The sequence below is a fragment of the Pollicipes pollicipes genome, unplaced genomic scaffold, assembly GCF_011947565.3.
Source record: "Pollicipes pollicipes isolate AB1234 unplaced genomic scaffold, Ppol_2.1 Scaffold_4002;HRSCAF=4701_pilon_pilon_pilon, whole genome shotgun sequence".
NCBI classification, from domain to species: domain Eukaryota; kingdom Metazoa; phylum Arthropoda; class Thecostraca; order Pollicipedomorpha; family Pollicipedidae; genus Pollicipes; species Pollicipes pollicipes.
Window position 1 is genome coordinate 4,909,935 of NW_023596420.1, and position 17,847 is coordinate 4,927,781.

Genomic DNA, 17,847 nt, shown 5'->3' on the forward strand with positions numbered 1-17,847 from the left:
CGCCAGAACGCACTATCATCATGCTGCAGATGGTATGAGTCATGTGGCTGTGATTCTGCTGATCATATTATTACCATGTATATCATATCCCGACCAAGATTAATGGAGCCATACATACCCGGAGCTATGAATCGGAAACGACCGCTCGCTGATTTGTTAACAATGCCTTCGCTTGCATCGTAAAGTTATTTCCTTGCCCTTATCTGCGCAAGTTGCTGTAATCCGACATTTAGATCCTTAAAAGCAACCAAAAAGCGACAGAAGAGCACTTCACAGGTTGGGTAAACCTATGGGATACCCATAGGAAATGGGAAACGGCCTGGGCTGAGAACTGAGTTTGGACGCATCGCCGGTGTGGGTTCGGGTATGGTATGGGTGAGACGTTACGAAATGTGCGATAGATTCTTTAAGGAAACGCTGCAAAATGTTCCTGCTTACACTTCGCTTAGTCACAGTTTCTCTCATTCGCTACTTTGCGATTAACGACACACAAGTAAGCCTGGAGATAAACTTTCTTGAAGCTCTTCCAATAATTCAAACCTTAAGCGCTGGAAAAAATTTAACGGGACAAAGGTGGGTATACTTAGCAAGAATGAGCAGCCGGGGGGGGGAACGTAGTGCAACAGCACCACGGCAGCGAAATGAAGCACCTGAACGTCTCGAGACGGCGCATGCACGGCTTGCTCTCGAGCACGAAAGGCCGGTGCACACCGGTCTCGGGCAACTGCGCACCGATCTCGGTCCACCTGCACACCGGGTACTCGGTCACCTGCACACCAGTCTCGGTAAATTGCGACGATCTCGGTCACTGCACACCGTTCGGTAATTGCGCACCGATCTCGGTCAACTGCACACCGGGCTCGGTCACCTGCACACCGGTCGGTAAATTGCGCACCGATCTCGGTCACCGGCACACGGTCTCGGTAAATTGCGCACCGGTCTCGGTCACCTGCACACCGGTCTCGGTAAATTGCGCACCGATCTCGGTCACCTGCACACCGGTCTCGGTAAATTGCGCACCGATCTCGGTCACCTGCACACCAGTCTCAGTAAATTGCGCACCGATCTCGGTCAACTGCACACCGGTCTCGGTCACCTGCACACCAGTCTCGGTAAATTGCGCACCGATCTCGGTCAACTGCACACCGGTCTCGGTCAACTGCACACCGGTCCCGGCCAACTGCACACCGGTCGGTCGGTGTTGCCGCTCTCTTTGCAACTGACGAATGTTATGTTTCCGCGTTCATTAAACGAAGACAGCTGTACTTTCTTCAAGTTGACGTGTTTTGTGACGGCATGCTTGATCAAGCGCACAATCTGCGAATGCGTTCTAGTTTCTACGGCACTACCCTCAAACAAATGCGCCTCGTGTTGATGAAATCGCATGGGCCTGCAGTCAACGGCCCCGGGTATCCAAGGCCCTTCAAAGCATAACGGACACACAGCTGAAGTAAAAATGTGTTTGCCGCTCAAATGTGACTAGCGCAATTCACCACCTCACTCGCAACCACAGTTATCAGTCTGCAAAGCCCAGTCCGACGTGGCATCTCGATGTATTACACCCATCAAGAAACCGGCCGCTGACGGCAAATCCGGCAGACCATCGCTACACAGCTCGAGCTCGAGCTCGACAAAGACCAGCTCCACACGTCCTCGGCCCGCACGCCGACACTCCGCACGCCAAATATTCAAAAACACATTACACCGGCGCCCCGCCGGACCGGCCGTCGGGCCCTCTCTCCATCAGCCTCCCAGCAGCCGTCAGCTCTCGCCCACCACGGCTCGGCACGCTTCGCACAGCTGGCCGGCGACGGAGGCCGTGTGTCGGAAGCAGCGGTCGCAGCGGAGTGCGCGGGCCGGCGTCAGCGTCACGAGCACGCCGCCCAGCCGGGCGCAGGCCACGGCGTCCGGGTCGTCCGGACCGGCCCGCTGGCGCACCGTCAGCCGCGACACCGGCAGCAGCTCCACCAGCTGGGAGTCGGCGCACGGCTGGCCGCCCGGCCGCTGCAGGGCCTGTCGGACCGAGCGCCGCCGTCAGAGGCCAGGGGTTGAACAGGTCGTGTGCGGATACAGAGCTGAATGCACGGCACACACGCAGGTGTTGGGAGATATAAGACTGGACGATTTCTCGACGTAACTCGTCAGCAAAGTCAGAAGGCGGCCACGAGCCAGCGAGAGCCGGAGGTCGCGGGGGTTGCCTGTGCCGGAGGTCAAGTCGAACCTTTCGGTCTAAGCCGCACCGCCCTTGTCTTTTAGCTACGGGCCCCACTGGAGTAGCCTGCGAGAGGCTCGGTTCTAATCTCATTGCAGTCGTCTGTGCCGAATTCAGTGTTTCAAACCTCACGAAATGGTACGACGTTTCCTCATTTAAGTCAGCAGCAGCCAACACTTACCAAAACACAACAAATCTGCACTGTTTTACTACATGAGTGTTGTCCAATCCGAAACCGATCAACGAACCGTATGCTGATAGCACATAACACACACACACACACACCACACACACACACACACACACACACACACACACACACACACACACACACACACACACACACACACACACACACACACACACACACACACACACACACACACACACACCACACGCACACGCACACGCACACGCACACGCACACGCACACGCACACGCACACGCACACGCACACGCACACGCACACGCACACGCACACGCACACGCACACGCACAAGCACAAGCGTACACGCACACACACAGAGGATATATATACATATATATATATATATATATATATATATATATATATATATATATATATATGTATACCGGTCCACTAGGTTTGCTTTTCCGCTTCAGTATCAACGCTACTAACACAATTAGCGACACAATAGCTCCATTTGAATGTCCCACGTCCTGGAAACATTGTTTTGTACTCTGTGATGCCAAGCCCGACCCCCTGCCCATTATCTCCGGCATTCATCAGCCCCGCGAGGCAACCAGGCCCTCACCATCCAGTCCCGCGGCGTCTATTGTGAACCTTTTTGTAGAACGGTAGCAAATGTTGCCCTAAACAGCTGTCTGGCCGCTAGAGCTACCGTCCCCTCGCAGGCACTGGTGCGGTCACGTCTCTGTCCCATCCCGCTGCAGTCAGTGATGGAGCCTCTCGGGCACGGCGACTGGCAGGGAGACAGACGCCAGCCAAACCAAGCCGTACAAATCGAATGCTCCTACCGCAACACAGTCCTGCCTCACATATCTGTCTTCCCTCAGACCCAGCCTTTCAGCCTGAGTACCGGCAGCCATTCCAGCTCAGTCTCAGCTCCACGGTCGATAGCCGCTGGCCACTGACCACCCCTCTGTGCAGAGCTGCTCTGTACCCTGTACCCACCCCTCTGTACCCTTCAGCCGGCGGACAATGACCAGCCCTCCCACCAGCCGGCGGACACTGACCACCCCTCTCACCAGCCGCTGGACACTGATCACCCCTCTCACCAGCCGGCGGACACTGACCACCCCTCTCACCAGCCGCTGGACAATGACCACCCCTCTCACCAGCCGGCGGACACTGACCACCCCTCTCACCAGCAGGCGGACACTGACCACCCCCTCACCAGCCGGCGGACACTGACCACCCCTTCACCAGCCGGTGAACACTGACCTCCCCTCTCACCAGCCATTGAACACTGACCATCCCCTCGCCAGCCGGCGAACACTGACCACCCCCTCACCAGCCGGCGGAAACGGACCACCCCTCTAACCAGCCGGCGGTCACTGACCAGCCCTCTCACCAGCCGCTTGACACTGGCCACCCCTCCCACCAGCCGCTGGACACTGACCACTCCTCTCACTAGCCGCCGGACACTGACCACCCCTCTCACCACCCGGAGGACACAGACCACTCTCTCGCAAGCCGGAGGACACTGACCACTCCTCTCACCAGCCGGAGGACACTGACCATCCCTCTCACCAGCCGGTGGACACGGAACATCCCTCTCACCAGCACACGGATCACCCCTCTCACCAGTCGGCGGACGAGGACCACCCATCTCACCAGTCGCTGGAAACTGACCACCCCTCTCACCAGCCGGAGGACACGAACCGCCCCTCTCACCAGCCGCTGGACACTGACCACTCCTCTCACCAGCCGCTGGACAATGACCATTCCTCTCACCAGCCGCTGGACAATGACCATTCCTCTCACCAGCCGCTGGACACTGACCACTCCTCTCACCAGCCGCTGGACAATGACCACTCCTCTCACCAGCCGCTGGACAATGACCACCCCTCTCACCAGCCGCTGGACACTGACCACTCCTCTCACTAGCCGCTGGACACTGACCGTGACGGCGTCGCGCCACTCCGGCTCCGCTTCCTGCAGTGTGAGCGTGGCGTCGAACGCCAGCAGGTTGGCGGACGGCACCAGCTTGTGTAGCAGGTCGCGCAGCTGGACGGCCGGCATCACCAGTCGCGCCGCCTCCGGACAACGCCAGTCGTCAGGCACGGCCGGCCAGCCGCGCTTGAACACGGGCGTGTCTGTGCGGGCAGGCGGCGAGCGTCAGGAGGGCAGGCACGGCTAGCCAGCCGCGCTTGAACACGGGCGTGTCTGTGCGGGCAGGCGGCGAACGTCAGAAGGCCAGGCACGGCCGGCCAGCCGCGCTTGAACACGGGCGTGTCTGTGCGGGCAGGCGGCGAGCGTCAGGAGGGCGAGCGCGGCCGGCCAACCGCGCTCGAACACGGGCGTGTCTGTGCGGGCAGGCGGCGAGTGTCAGGAGGGCGAGCGCGGCCGGCCAGCCGCGCTCGAACACTGACGTGTTTGAGTGGGCAGGAAGGGAAGGCGTCAGGAGGGCAGCGGCAGCGGCCAGGAGGAATGGATCCCAGCCCCGTGAGGAGAGACGGCGAGCGTCAGAACGAGGCAACGCCAAGCGGGGGTGGGATGCGTGCAGCAACAACGCTGGAGAACAAGGCCAGGCTGGCAGTGTCAGGCCGAGTGCGGAAACAAACGGTTCAGTTTGGGGAGGCGGCGAGCGTCGGGAGAGCACAGCCAGCGCTTAAGAGTCGGGAGGACACCCGAGACAACGCTGAGGCGTCTGAACGCAAGAAGAAAGTCAATAGGGCAGAAGCGTACCGGCAGGAGAGCACCGAAATGTCTGCGAGAGGGGAGAGGGCAGGCAGCGCGATACAGACGTGTGTAGACCACGGGCGCAAAATCATCTCAAAGCCGGCCCCGTGCCTAAGCCAGCTCACAGGTTTGACAGGCACCGGCCTTCATTACACTGACCGGAGGCCAGCAGCTTCTTGCACTGGGGCGGCGTCACCACACAGACTGTGCTGACCCCGCCCCAGCACCGCCGCCACCGGTCTACCACCCGCTTGGCGCCGCGGCACAGAAATCCCGCATCCCTAGTCGGACCAAGCATTGGAGCATCACTAAGCGGTGAAACTGCACCTCAACGGCCGCGTGCGCCTGCCGCCAACTATTGACAGACGCCCCGACCTGGCGCAACACCGGGCTCAGCATCACCACATGACGCTCAACATCGTGTAGTGCACCGGCCCAGCCGCCCTCCACATCAAACACGTCGACAGACGTCAAACGCAGCACAATACCAGCCTCTGTGTCGGTCTCCCATGTCAATCAGCGAATCCTGCACAGTCGAACACCGCCGCAGCACAACGCCGGCCGAGCACAATGAACGGCACAGGTTCTGACGGACGCTGAGCGGACGCTGAATACTGCGCGCCTGTCACCACTCGTGTCCCAGATAAATGGCCAACGCGCTGACATGCGCGACAGCTAACACTACGCCACGCGGGCCGCGACACGTAACTGCTGACACGCGCGACAGATAACACTACGCTACGCGGGCCGCGACACCGGAGGTGTTGCGTCGCAGCCCTACATGGAACGCCGACGAGCCGAGCGCGCGACACGTGACTGCTGACACGCGCGACAGACAACACTACGCTACGCTGGCCGCGACACGGGAGGTGTTGCGTCGCAGCCATACGTGGAGCGCCGACGAGCCGAGCGCGCGACACGTGACTGCTGACACGCGCGACACATAACACTACGCTACGCGGGCCGCGACACCGGGGGTGTGCGTCGCAGCCCTACATGGAACGCCGACGAGCCGAGCGCGCGACACGTGACTGCTGACCGCGACGAGAACTCTGTCCCCGTCAGGCCAGGCAATTGTCACGGGTGGTTGGAACTGCGCACGGGAGAATCCGTGCACGGCCATCTCCAGGGAAGAAAGGGCGATGGCGTCAAAAGACGCGAGACAGTTTATTGGCTGGCATCACAATCACAGTATCTGGTAAGCAACGTCGACAGGCACCAATGCATAACTGGAGATATACCAGGCCTTAGTGTAGACACGATGCAAGACTCTCTGAAAGCCTGATACCAGCACCATACTGACGTTATGGAGCGTGTCGGGCACTTAGGCCATCTTGCTACCGGCGCCATACCGGCAGTAATCTAATTGTATAGTTGTGGCATTTCCTAATTATCGGGCTATAGACAAAGAGAGCTTCAGTGATATCAGTAGAAACACCAGATCTCGATACGTGCAGCACAGGCCAACATTTTCTGGTGCCAGCGACGTCCTAACATCGCCGCCTATCCATGGAGACAGTACATATGACAATGACTTGTGACAGGGTCACCCGTACCAGAGTACCCAAATCTTGCACCCCTAACACAGATGAGGTGTACACCTGATCCACATACCACACGACAGAAAGCGTCACATACGTTTGTTGGGCCAGCTGAAGACACCAGTACCGAAGGCAACTGTGTAACACAACTTTTCCCAATCTTAGCCTTTGGAATACAGCCTTGCCAGCCGTCAGATGGTTCGCAGCCGCCCGACTCCAAGCTGCTCTGGTTCAGACCGCCGTCCCAGCTGTAGGCTGTGCTCGGTTCGGCCCCGACACTCAGCCTGGTCGTCCCTGCAAGCCCCTGGCGGACAGTCGCGGCCAGAGCATTGGCAAAGGGGGAGAGGGGGCACAGGGTTGACAAAGAGCCTGCTGGCAGTGAAAGGCCCAACCCCCCCCCCAAAAAAAAAGAAATCGTCAGATGTGGCCCAGTTGTAAATGAGGGCACCCTTTGCATTGAAGTTTTCTTTAATTTTCTTACTATAACTGGAAAAGAATCCCGATAATCGGGAAATAAATTCTGACTGATTTTATAGTCAATAAAATGACGAAAGCAGGCGTTAAACGATTGCATGGAATAAATCGCCAGCGCTCTCCATTTGACAGCGGTCCAGTGGACCCTTTCTAAACCGACAGAACTAGAAGCTTCGTCATAACTTTTATCTGGGTCCTGCAGATACATTTGGGACTCCGTGAATGTAGACCAAAACGGGTTAGCAATTTGCATCAGCTGGGAGAAGCCATGCCTGTCTGGAATTGTTCAACATTGTTCAGAATCGATAAGTGATGCAAATTATGCACGCAATGTTGAGCGTGCGCGCTTGCAAATCTTCGTAACAAAACCCTCGACGTAGGCGTTGCAATCTCCGTCAGCAGCGCGGCGTCCGTCCCGTGGCTAATACTAAGCAGTGGCCAACAAGTGGACGAAAGTGATGACGCGTCTCCGAGGAGTGCCTTTGAACGCATTAGGACATCGAATCGTAGATTTAGAAGATAATCCGCGCGCATATTCAGCTGTGCGATTTTTAGACCTGTCAAGAACGGGTTGGCATTCACAACAACGCGAAGTGATACTGGCTGGAATCTGGTGGTAAAACGGAAATGGTAAATGTAGAATCTCTACTTTCCGTGTTGCTGTAGCTGTTCACCAAACCAGAAGATAACCCCCAAGCTGTGAACAAGACACGCCTAGTCTTATCTTTGAACGGCGCGAATCAATTTCGGAAAATTCGGAACCATTATTTCACTACGGCCGTTCTCGCGCAGGGCACGTGGTGTTATTTGCAGTGGCCACGCTGTTCGGTTTTACGGAAACCACAACCCAGACCATCGCTGTCCTCGCTTCCGAGATATCACGCGCGCCGGCTCAAACCCCTTAATAAAATTTGTTTCACTGATCGATTCTACAAAAGAATGAACGCTATCAGGCAAACATGGGATGGCCTTGTTCGCTCTTGAATTCATTTCGAACCACTTTGTCAACGCTACTTGAGATCCCTTATTTCCGGGCAAGGGGTCTCTTGAATGGAACACTGGGGGGCCCATTACTGTTCCCGGTTAAGAGCTTAAGGGCCGTTCCATTCCACGGCGTGGGTGTCTTCCGGCTGCCATTCTGGCGACACGGGGCGGGATTCCGCCGTCGACCCGGGGGCCCTTAGAGGAACGGATCATATCACACTGGTTCCTTCCTGACGCAGATGGCCTTCTGACCCGCGCAGTTGGCTCGGATCGACGCAGGAACCCTCACTGACGCAACAACATCGACAAACATGTCGCAGGTGGCCCAATAATTGGCGCATAGATTCCATTTCGGCTTGAATGGGTCCACGCTGCAATTGAGCTGAAGGGACCGCCGTTCGATACTGGGGCCCTGACTGGCACAGGACCCTTCCACTGTTCCAACGCGAACGCTCATCATAGCGCTCATCATCAAGTTATGTTTCCTTTCATTGTCGGAGGGCCCCGACCAACGAAAGGGATCGTCTGTCATTCCCGGTCCGGTCCCCGTACATGTTAAGCAAATGTTCCCCCGATCGACTCGAGACCCTTTGTTGGCACTGGCACTGGGCCCTTGCCACCGCACTTTGTCGACACTGGCACTGGGCCGTTGACACCGCACTTTGTCAAGCACTGGGACCCTGACCGATGCAGAAGCCCGTCTTGTTGCAGGGGCCTGACTAATGCAAATCGCGGGCCCGGTCTTGTTCCTGCTTGGGAAATGGGCCCCAAGAGCTCAGACTGACAAGGAGCCGACTGTTCGCTGTTCGTGATCTCCGGTCGAAATATAAGAACGCTCTGCCTCAGGGGTCCCCAATAGGCACATGAGACCGCTAGCTGACATTTGTAATCACAGCCCTACGGACGGGGGCACTGAATGTGACCTACAACCAACCCTTCGGGCCCTCCAGCCTTCCAATCGGGCCCTTGATCTTTGGTCCAGAGGGGTCCTTCGACCCTCCTCGGACCTCCTCAAACAAAGCCTGTGACCGACTTGGGGCCACTAGCCGACCCATGACGCCTTGTTAGGCACTGCGGGCCCCTGACCGACACAGCGACCCAGCCATTCTTTCAGGGACCCCAAAAACTGCAATTCGTGGGCCCCGGCCTTGCTCCTGCTAGGAAAACGGGCCTCCAGGGCACCAAATGACAGGGAGTAAACTGTTCGGCGCTCGTGGTCTCGGGTCGACCGAGACACCCGCATGACTCAGGGGATCCTAAAACGGTGGCCGAGGACCTCTGGCTGATATTTTAGGTCACGATCCTACGGACCACGACTCTTTATGTGACCTACAGCCGGTCCATCGGCCCTTATGCCCTCCAACCGAGCCCTTGATCGTCGGTTCCGCTGGGCCGCCCGGGCCTCTCTTCAGGTCTCATCAAACAATGCCCTTGGTCAGCTTGGGGCCCTTGCAAACACAGGACCCCCTGTTAGGTACTGTGGGTCCCTGACAGATACAGGGCCCGACCAGCGAAGTCACTGGCCCCGACTTTGTAGCAGATTGGATGGGCCCTTCGGCCTTTGAAGCCCTGAAGGCCCTCAAGTGGGCCCTCGGGCCCATTCGACACGGAGCTGACTATGCCATACTGGTGGCCCCCACCCGACATATAGGCCATATCGACTCAGAGGGTCCCTGATCGGCGCAAAGAGCCCTTTGGCTGGCATTTGAGGGCCCGTCCCTGAAGGCTGGAGCCCTTGAATAAAACCCGACCAGCACTTCGTGCCTAAAGCCCTCCAACCCGGTTCTTGATTGTCGGTCCTGGTGGGTCCTCACGGCTCTTCAGGCCTCCTGGAACACTACCTCTGGCCGAATCGGGCCCCTTGCCAACATGGGACCCCCTGTTAGAGGCTGCGGACCCCTGACAGACGCTGGGGCCCCGTGCAATGTAAATCGCTGGCTACCGCTTTGTCCCTGCTTAGGGAATGGGCCTTCAGACCCATGTCGGCAAGGTGCTGAGTGTGCGTAATTCGTGGTGTCTGACCGACATATACGTCCTTATCGACTCAGGGGACCCCTGATCAGCGCGCAGGGCCCTCTCGATGGCATTAGAGTACCCGGCTCTGCGGGCCGGGCTCCCGAAGGCGACGTTCGGTTGACCTTTCGGGCCCTCCAGGTCCTCAAATCGGCCCTTGATTGTAGGTTCCAAAGGGTCCTCGGGCCTCTTGGAACCTGAGGGCAGGGGAGGGGGGGGGGGGCACGTGTCCCTTGTGCCTCCCCCCCCCCCTGCGCTACTGGTGGCGGGGAACCGACGCAGTGGTATCATCAGAGTCCAACTCGCCCGCAGGACGACCGTAACTGGATTTGCGCGCCGCCCGGGACGGCAAATACAAGCCGAGCAGTTATCAGCAGTGACGTGCCGTGGCCGGCGGTGCGTTCGCCGTCGGTCGTAATGGTACCGCAGATCAGCCGTGCTCTCGCCCGGCACCACACCAAAGGCAGATCGAGGTCGGGCCGGTGGGACACCGCGGCCTGGGTCACCAGGGTCTGACACCAGGGTCTGACCACGAGGACCACGCCAAGGCTGCCCACCACGACGCCGAAAGTCGGTGGAGGTCTGCCGACGACGGCCGCTGCTGGCCGCTAGTCGAGCCGGCCCCCGCAGCAGCTCAGCCCGGGCCGCCGGGAGCAGCGGCGCCCTCGGCCGTCGTCAGGGGCGGCTCCAGCCGGCGCGCCCCGCCACGCCGTCGGTAGCCGCGCGCTTCCATTCCCATCACGTAGTCGATAACGTCGCCGAATCGGCCGCCAATGCAAACGGATCGCCGACAATCGGCAGTGGCGGCGCGCCGCCGCTCCGGCCGAGGGTCACGTCATTACGGACGCGCCCAGTCAATGGCGATTCACATCGGCGACGATCTGGAGGCGGCGGCCGCGCGTGCGCCATTGACGCCCAGCGCGCGCGGAGAGAGGCGACGCGCGACACGGCGGCGCTGCGGCGGTCGCTGAGAATGTCGCCGCCGGAGAACGCGTGCGTCATTGACGCCCAGCGCGCGCGGAGAGAGGCGACGCGCGACACGGCCGCGCTGCGACGGCCGCTTAGAATGTCGCCGGAGAACGGCGCCGCAAAGCGACGGGCGACGGCCGGGGATTTATTCATTGGCTATATCGGAGCGACCGAGTGGCACTGGAGGAGCTTAGCCCCGGAGTGTGAGCCTGTCTGGGGCTGATCGCGAGCGATGAACGCCGCCGTAACAGCCAGCGATGCGACTGGTCGGGGAGCGATATAAGACTTTCTGACAGCTTGAGCCGCGATAACGTAAATAGTCACTCTTTGACGTGCCACTTTACTTTTCAATACAAAGTAAGCAAGAATTAAGTGACAGCAAGAAACATAAAGTAGCAACAAGCATTAAAGGGCAAGGCTTCAGCCCCATGCTACGCCATTCTAATTTTTTCAGACACATGTCCAGCAGATGAGAGCAGCACTCGTACGATCGCGAGCGATGCCCCATCCGCAGTCAGTTCAGATGTACCGATCCAATGTACCAGTATTGGTGGTGTAGGTTACGGGATACCAGTCGCATCAACAGCCCAGATTCACGGGTACAGATATGACAGCGCGACACATGTCACTGGGGACCTACCAAGCTCTGAGCAAAACCACACGCCAACTCAGACCACCGATAAAACAAGAAGACACAAGCCAAACAGAACATTCCCTGAAGATTTCTAAATCTGGACGGATTTGTAAATGTTTGCCTCGGCGCAGCCTTCATTAATCCGTAAAACTCAATCCGCCAGGTAATATTAATTTCGAAATTAAAAACAGTTGTAAGCCACTGCACGACGTACTCCTCTCAGCGCTCGGCAAGTTTCCGTCGGTAGAAGTCTCCCAGATGTTCATTAAAGCGGAACCTGAAAGGGCGCCTACACGTAAAACTCAACCCGGCTGTCTGTTTACATAGCCTGCATATCATCTTGTGTACCACATTTTTTCGTGTGCAAGTGGGCAGAGCCAGGAACCCTCCCACATCCAAACAGCTTCAGCTGCAGCTGGCCTGGGTGTCCATCGGACAATGCAACGGCCAGGGCGGGGCTGTTCGAGATATGGTACTCGATACGCCTGGAAATGGTCGGGAAGTGATCCCGGGCATCGTAACAGCCCGCGCCAGGGCGTCTGAAATGGGAGCAGGGGCATTCCAGCATCTCCTCACACGGACACGTCCAGTCATCGGAGGATTCACACAAAATGTCCTTGAGCGCGCCGCCTTCGATAAACTACAGCAACGGAACTTTGGCGAGAATGTTGCCAGCTCTGAGAACTCTTGAGAAGCCCCTCGTCCCACTCCACATCCCAGCCGCATGGGCGCCTGTGATCAAGCGCTCACAATTGAAGAGCGCCCCAAGCCCTAGCATGTGCAACCAACAGCGCGGGACTAGGGCCGATGGGAACCGGTGGCCGCGGTGGTCCCGCCTAGGCGCGGAGACAGCGCAGAACTGCGCCCGCCGCTGGCTGGCGGGCGGAGACGGCGCAGAACTGCGCCCGCCGCTGGCGGCCGGTGGCCACAGTGGTCTCGCATAGGCGCGGAGACGGCGCAGAACTGCGCCCCCGCTGGCGCGGTGGCCGCAGTGGCCCCCTGTAGGTGCGGAGACACCGCAGAACTGCGTCCGCCGCTGGCTGGCGGGCGGAGACGGCGCAGAACTGCGCCCGCCGCTGGCGGCCGGTGGCCACAGTGGTCTCGCATAGGCGCGGAGACAGCGCAGAACTGCGCCCGCCGCTGGCAGCGGGTGGCCGCAGTGGCCCCGCCTAGGTGTGGAGACACCGCAGAACTGCGCCCGCCGCTGGCTGGCGGGCGGAGACGGCGCAGAACTACGCCCGCCGCTGGCTGGCGGGCAGAGACAGCGCAGAACTACGCCCGCCGCTGGCTGGCGGGGCCGCCAGACAGTACGTTAGAGCTACCATTTCGTGATATGCCTAATAGCCGGGAAGCAAAAATGGTAGGATGTAAATTCGGTGCCGCACGGATGCTACCGTCCTGAAGTCATAAGGGTTCATGCATTTACACCGCATTTTACCCTTCCAAGGCTTGGTGTAATTGCATATATCTGGCATACGTTTCAAAATTGGTTAACGTGCTGGACGCCACACTGCGTTGGGCCGGCAGACAAACAAGTTTACGTCTGTTGGAGAATGCAAAGGCGATAGTTTCGGAGGCCATCTATGGTCCAAAATGACCGTGTTTACCCCGCTGTCCGACCCACCTCCGTCGGTGCCGTACAGAACCAGCTCCTCGGCCAGGTGCGGCAGGATCGGCGCCATGGTCTGTCGCAACACCGTCAGCACGTGGTGCATGACAGTCAGACCGGACCGACCAGCCTCGCTGTTCAGGTCACCGCAGTACAGCCTGCGGAGCGCCAGGGTCAGGTCAGAGGTCACCACAGCGCAGATCGAGCCGCGACAAGGTCAGGTTGGAGGTCAAGCCGCTCAGGTCACCATAAGACAACTTGGGGGCGAGTCAGGGTCATGTCAGGTCACAATGCGCGTCACCGCGACATGCAACCCGAAGGCACGTCACCATCATCTAGACGTCAATGGCGACCGATCACGCAGGATGAAGTCAGGCGGTAAACCAAATACACAGCCATTGTGATGTTCAAGTGTAATACCTGCCATTAAATCGTGTTCTTTAAAAGCATACATACCACCATCGTACAGATGTTATTACAATCATGCTGTCCGCACACCGCATTATACCGGCATTCTTACCGCATGGTAATAAGTTCGGAAAACCCGGTGAATCATGACCGTTACCGAGATGGAAATCATCTTCAACAATTGCGTGTTTTTTTAAAATTGGCATACAGATATGATGCGCGACTTTGAGCTGCTATTGCCATGAATTTAATCAAGCACACCAAATCTGCAGCCTTTAGCTCCTCTATAGCAGACGGGTTGTAGAGGAGCTAAAACCTTATTACTGATGGCAACATTCTGGTCCCTATGCCTTTCATGTTCTTCCTTATTAATCCTTCATCACGCCCTGCATAATTATCTCAAACGATAATCGATTACTCATCAGGACCCCGCTGCGCGGCCTGGGTCTAATACCAGCTTCATGATCAGCACATCAGCGTGTAAACAACACAATGCGGTGAAACGTGAGAGCACGTCAGAAAATCGATGCCTGCGGTAAACGGACCACTGCGGTCTGCAGCTACCCACGGAGGAGACATGGACTTTGAGCGCAGACTCTCAAAGCCCCCTCCCTCTCTCCCCTCCCCTCTTCCTCTCTCTTTCTCCCTCTCAGGGTACAGCGGCACTGGATTCACAACTCAGCAACGCTAGATACGGGTCTCAGAACGCGCGCAACATCTGGTCCAACAGCACAAACCGCATGACCAGGCCAGATGTCCACCCACGGCCGGAGAGCCGACCTCACACGGCCTGACGACCGTGCCACAGTGCTGCGTGACATTAAACAGACCGGTGCAGGTTCGGTGAGAGCCGACCTCACACGGCCTGACGACCGTGCCACAGTGCTGCATGACATTAAACAGACCGGTGCAGGTTCGGTGCTCAAGGACGCGCCAGCTTCGGCGGTATTCTGCGGCCGCTCGAAAACGATCGTCTGCATGTGTAGCGTCAGGCTACAAATGAGTGGTCAAACTCTTACTAAGCGGTTACGCTGGCGCACTTCAACTGTGGGTCCAGTACAAACCATGGCGATGTCAATGTGTGCTAAACATGCGAGCCCATGTGCGATTTCGCAGCACGGGTACCGGCCAGTCAGCCGGCGGCGGAGCGCTGGTGAGAAATAGCCGCCGTCTGACGGCTCCGTGGCGTAGGCATGAGACTAGACCTGTTCGACGGACAGCCGGCACTCACATATGTTACACCGTGGCACATTCTGGCGCGTGAAATAAAAGGAGTGCGTTGCGCACGTGTAATCTAGCCGGAGCCCACGAGGCGGGTCTTCCAGAAAACGGTTTTCACGGTGGGAGGGCACGCGGTTATCAAGCTCGGGCTTGACCTCTTTGATGGCGTGAACACGCTGGTCACACATGCCCTGACGCGGGTCGCGAGCGTAACTGAATATGACCGACTTAAAGTATTGGGCGGGTTTATACAGTGGTAGCCGTCTACTATCCGCGGTAGCCTCCGCAGCAGCGTCCAATCTCCCATTGTCCAATATTTCAATGTATGGGGATCTGCATGAAGGGGATCCGGGTGTTTACGCTGCTCAACTGCTACAGTTTCTCCAAGATCGATCGTGTCAGAGAACAATGATCACGTGATATCGAAGTTGGGTCCAATGACGAACATGCACTTCGTGAGTCGGTCAACAACTACATCTCTTTCTGGGCGACAAGAAACAAACTGAAGGGCTGCGTAACTGCGTAAAGTTCTTAAGAAAAAAACCGCCGCCTGATCACGGAGGCAGAGACCTAGAGCGTGATTTCCGCAAACAAATGCACAGCCAGCTCCTGTCAGGCGCTTGGGTCCGTCAGGAAAAATGGTGACATTTCAACGTTAAAGAAGTACGCCGCACGGTCAAACAGCCTGCACTTGAAGTCATTGAGAATGTTGCATCGCAACTTTGAAAGAATTGCATCGCTCGTTGTTAAACGTTCCACGGCAGTGAGACCACTGAGTCCAAAGCCACCAGTCAAAAGCATGTCCGACACGGCCACTGGAGTTACACAAGTTTCGATGAAATCGCGTAAAGACCGACTCCGCCTGCGGCCTCGCTCGTAACAACCTGAGCCCAGAGCCGCACCTGGGCATAATTCGCAATCAATCACAGCCTCTAAACAGTACATCATTTCGAAATACTTAGTTTCACAGGTTCAAAGAGAAACATGTGAGCAGCGTCAGCCAACCCGTGACAGCTGCTCACAAACATGACTACCTAGCGCACCGCAGACGTCCCGCGAGACCGCTCCGGCACCTTAGGTGGCGACGCGGCCGAGTCGTGAGCAACATGAGCAACAATGAGCGACAGCGAACCCCCGAGCAACACTTGTTTCACGGGGCGGTCGCTTTCTTGCAGCGAGCGGGCGTGCGCCCGGCTTCTTTTGTCAGTTCCTGGTTTGCACAAGCTACTCTGCAAAAACCCGACTCTGGATATCAATCGCCGATGGTTATTTCGCAAACAGCAACGCGTGGGCCCTTGATTCCATCCCCTCTTTCATATAACGGGGCTTGGTTCGTGATTCTCGGTCATTCTTTCGCAAAAACTTAACACTGGCTCCCAGCTCCCATCGGTTCTTCCACAAACACCAGACGCTGGATCCTGGATCTGGTATGTCCCTGGATCCTGGATCTGAACCTGGTGCATGTACGTGCACGGTGCGCCACGCACCATGTTACATAGGCACCGCCAGTGCGTCGACATGCTGTGACGCACCACCACAAGCGTGGCCTAGCTTCACAAAGCAGCACTACGACCTCACGCATTTCTAAATTGCGTCGTGGCAGGCAGGAAACACAAAATAAGCCAATTCTGCTTGCCCTGGCCATTGTGCCATTGTAAAAACAACGCGCCGGTTAAACGAATGTGCATTTGTTCCGGGGGTCCATGTGATGTAAATCGAAAGAACGTAAATTCGCACTCGTATTATATATAAGCAGACCACTAGACCGACGCACCCTGTGGCGCGCTGTCACAGACAGCAAACCCTGCATCCGTTTGGTTTTAGCGTAAATGCAACAGCCCAGTCCCTTGTTTCCATTGGGCCTGTGACTGCTCGATCACGCGAAACGACACGCACAACAGCACTTCAGCTTCCGTGCACATACTGTCACCCGCCTGGGATACCCCGATTGCGCGTCTGCAACAATGCAGGATCTTGCGTGGCATATGGCGGACGAGCTGACCATCAAAAAAGGTCAATCCTTACATGGAAGCAGATCATTACAAATCCTTACATTATTTCACACTTATGACGCATATGTCACAAATGCGTCGGAGCTGACCAGTGAGCGTGATACCCGCCTCTCGCGGTGACGCGGGAGCGAACGTGACGGCCAGCTGCGTGTTCTGCGCATGCGCAACGGGTTGGCTCGGCGCCAGCTGCTGAGCCGAGCCACCCAGGCGTGGAACGATCTTCCAGCTGATGGAAGAGCCGTGCCCAACCGTGCGGCTTTCAAAACCAGCGTGGCAGAAGGCGTGTGCGTCACTGAGCACGTTTCTGCCGCCAACCCGCATGGGCATTAGTGGTATTAAAAGGCGGTTCGTAGCTTGTGTTGATTTTACTGACCTTTGCCAATGTTCGCGGCGCAGAAAACTGACCAAAATCGAATGTGTTACCCAAATTCATGAATTACTTGTGCTGAGTGGAACGCATAAATGGGACCTAACCGGGAAAAAATTCAAGGTAAGATTTTGGGTCTTGTTGGTTTTCTTGGAGCGACTGTAATGTATCGAAGGACCATGTTGGACCGTGTGTGTAGAGTCTGGACGAGTCTTAGTTTTCACTTGAGCCCTTGCCGTACCTCATACTAGATCTTGATGGTTCCTTTTGCGTACTGTGGCTCAGTGAAACAGAAAAAGACGGAAAATGTGCGTGCGTGTTTCATGCTGGAGATTTAAACGGCTTATACTGGAGACAGAGAGACGGCGAGACGGGGAGACGGGGAGACTGTGAGACGGGAGAAACGGAGACCGGGATAGGGAACCAGACGAAGACCGAGACGGAGAGGAAATCACACGCCCGAAGCGCGCTAAAGAGGGCGCTCTTTGGCCGTGAGGTAAGCGCCGACGCCCGCTC

The 17,847-nt window shown here is 57.2% G+C and overlaps 1 protein-coding gene across 1 annotated transcript in view; it reads right to left on the bottom strand.

The window, feature by feature from the left end:
* The window catches only part of IleRS-m (Isoleucyl-tRNA synthetase, mitochondrial), a gene marked incomplete in the record, with an annotated part of 36,027 nt that overhangs the window by 1,071 nt on the left and 17,109 nt on the right, over nt 1-17,847 (bottom strand). The window contains 3 exon segments of the mRNA XM_037216390.1: nt 1,968-2,013; nt 4,320-4,513; nt 13,339-13,481. Of these exon segments, the coding sequence (XP_037072285.1) occupies nt 1,968-2,013; nt 4,320-4,513; nt 13,339-13,481 (383 nt within the window).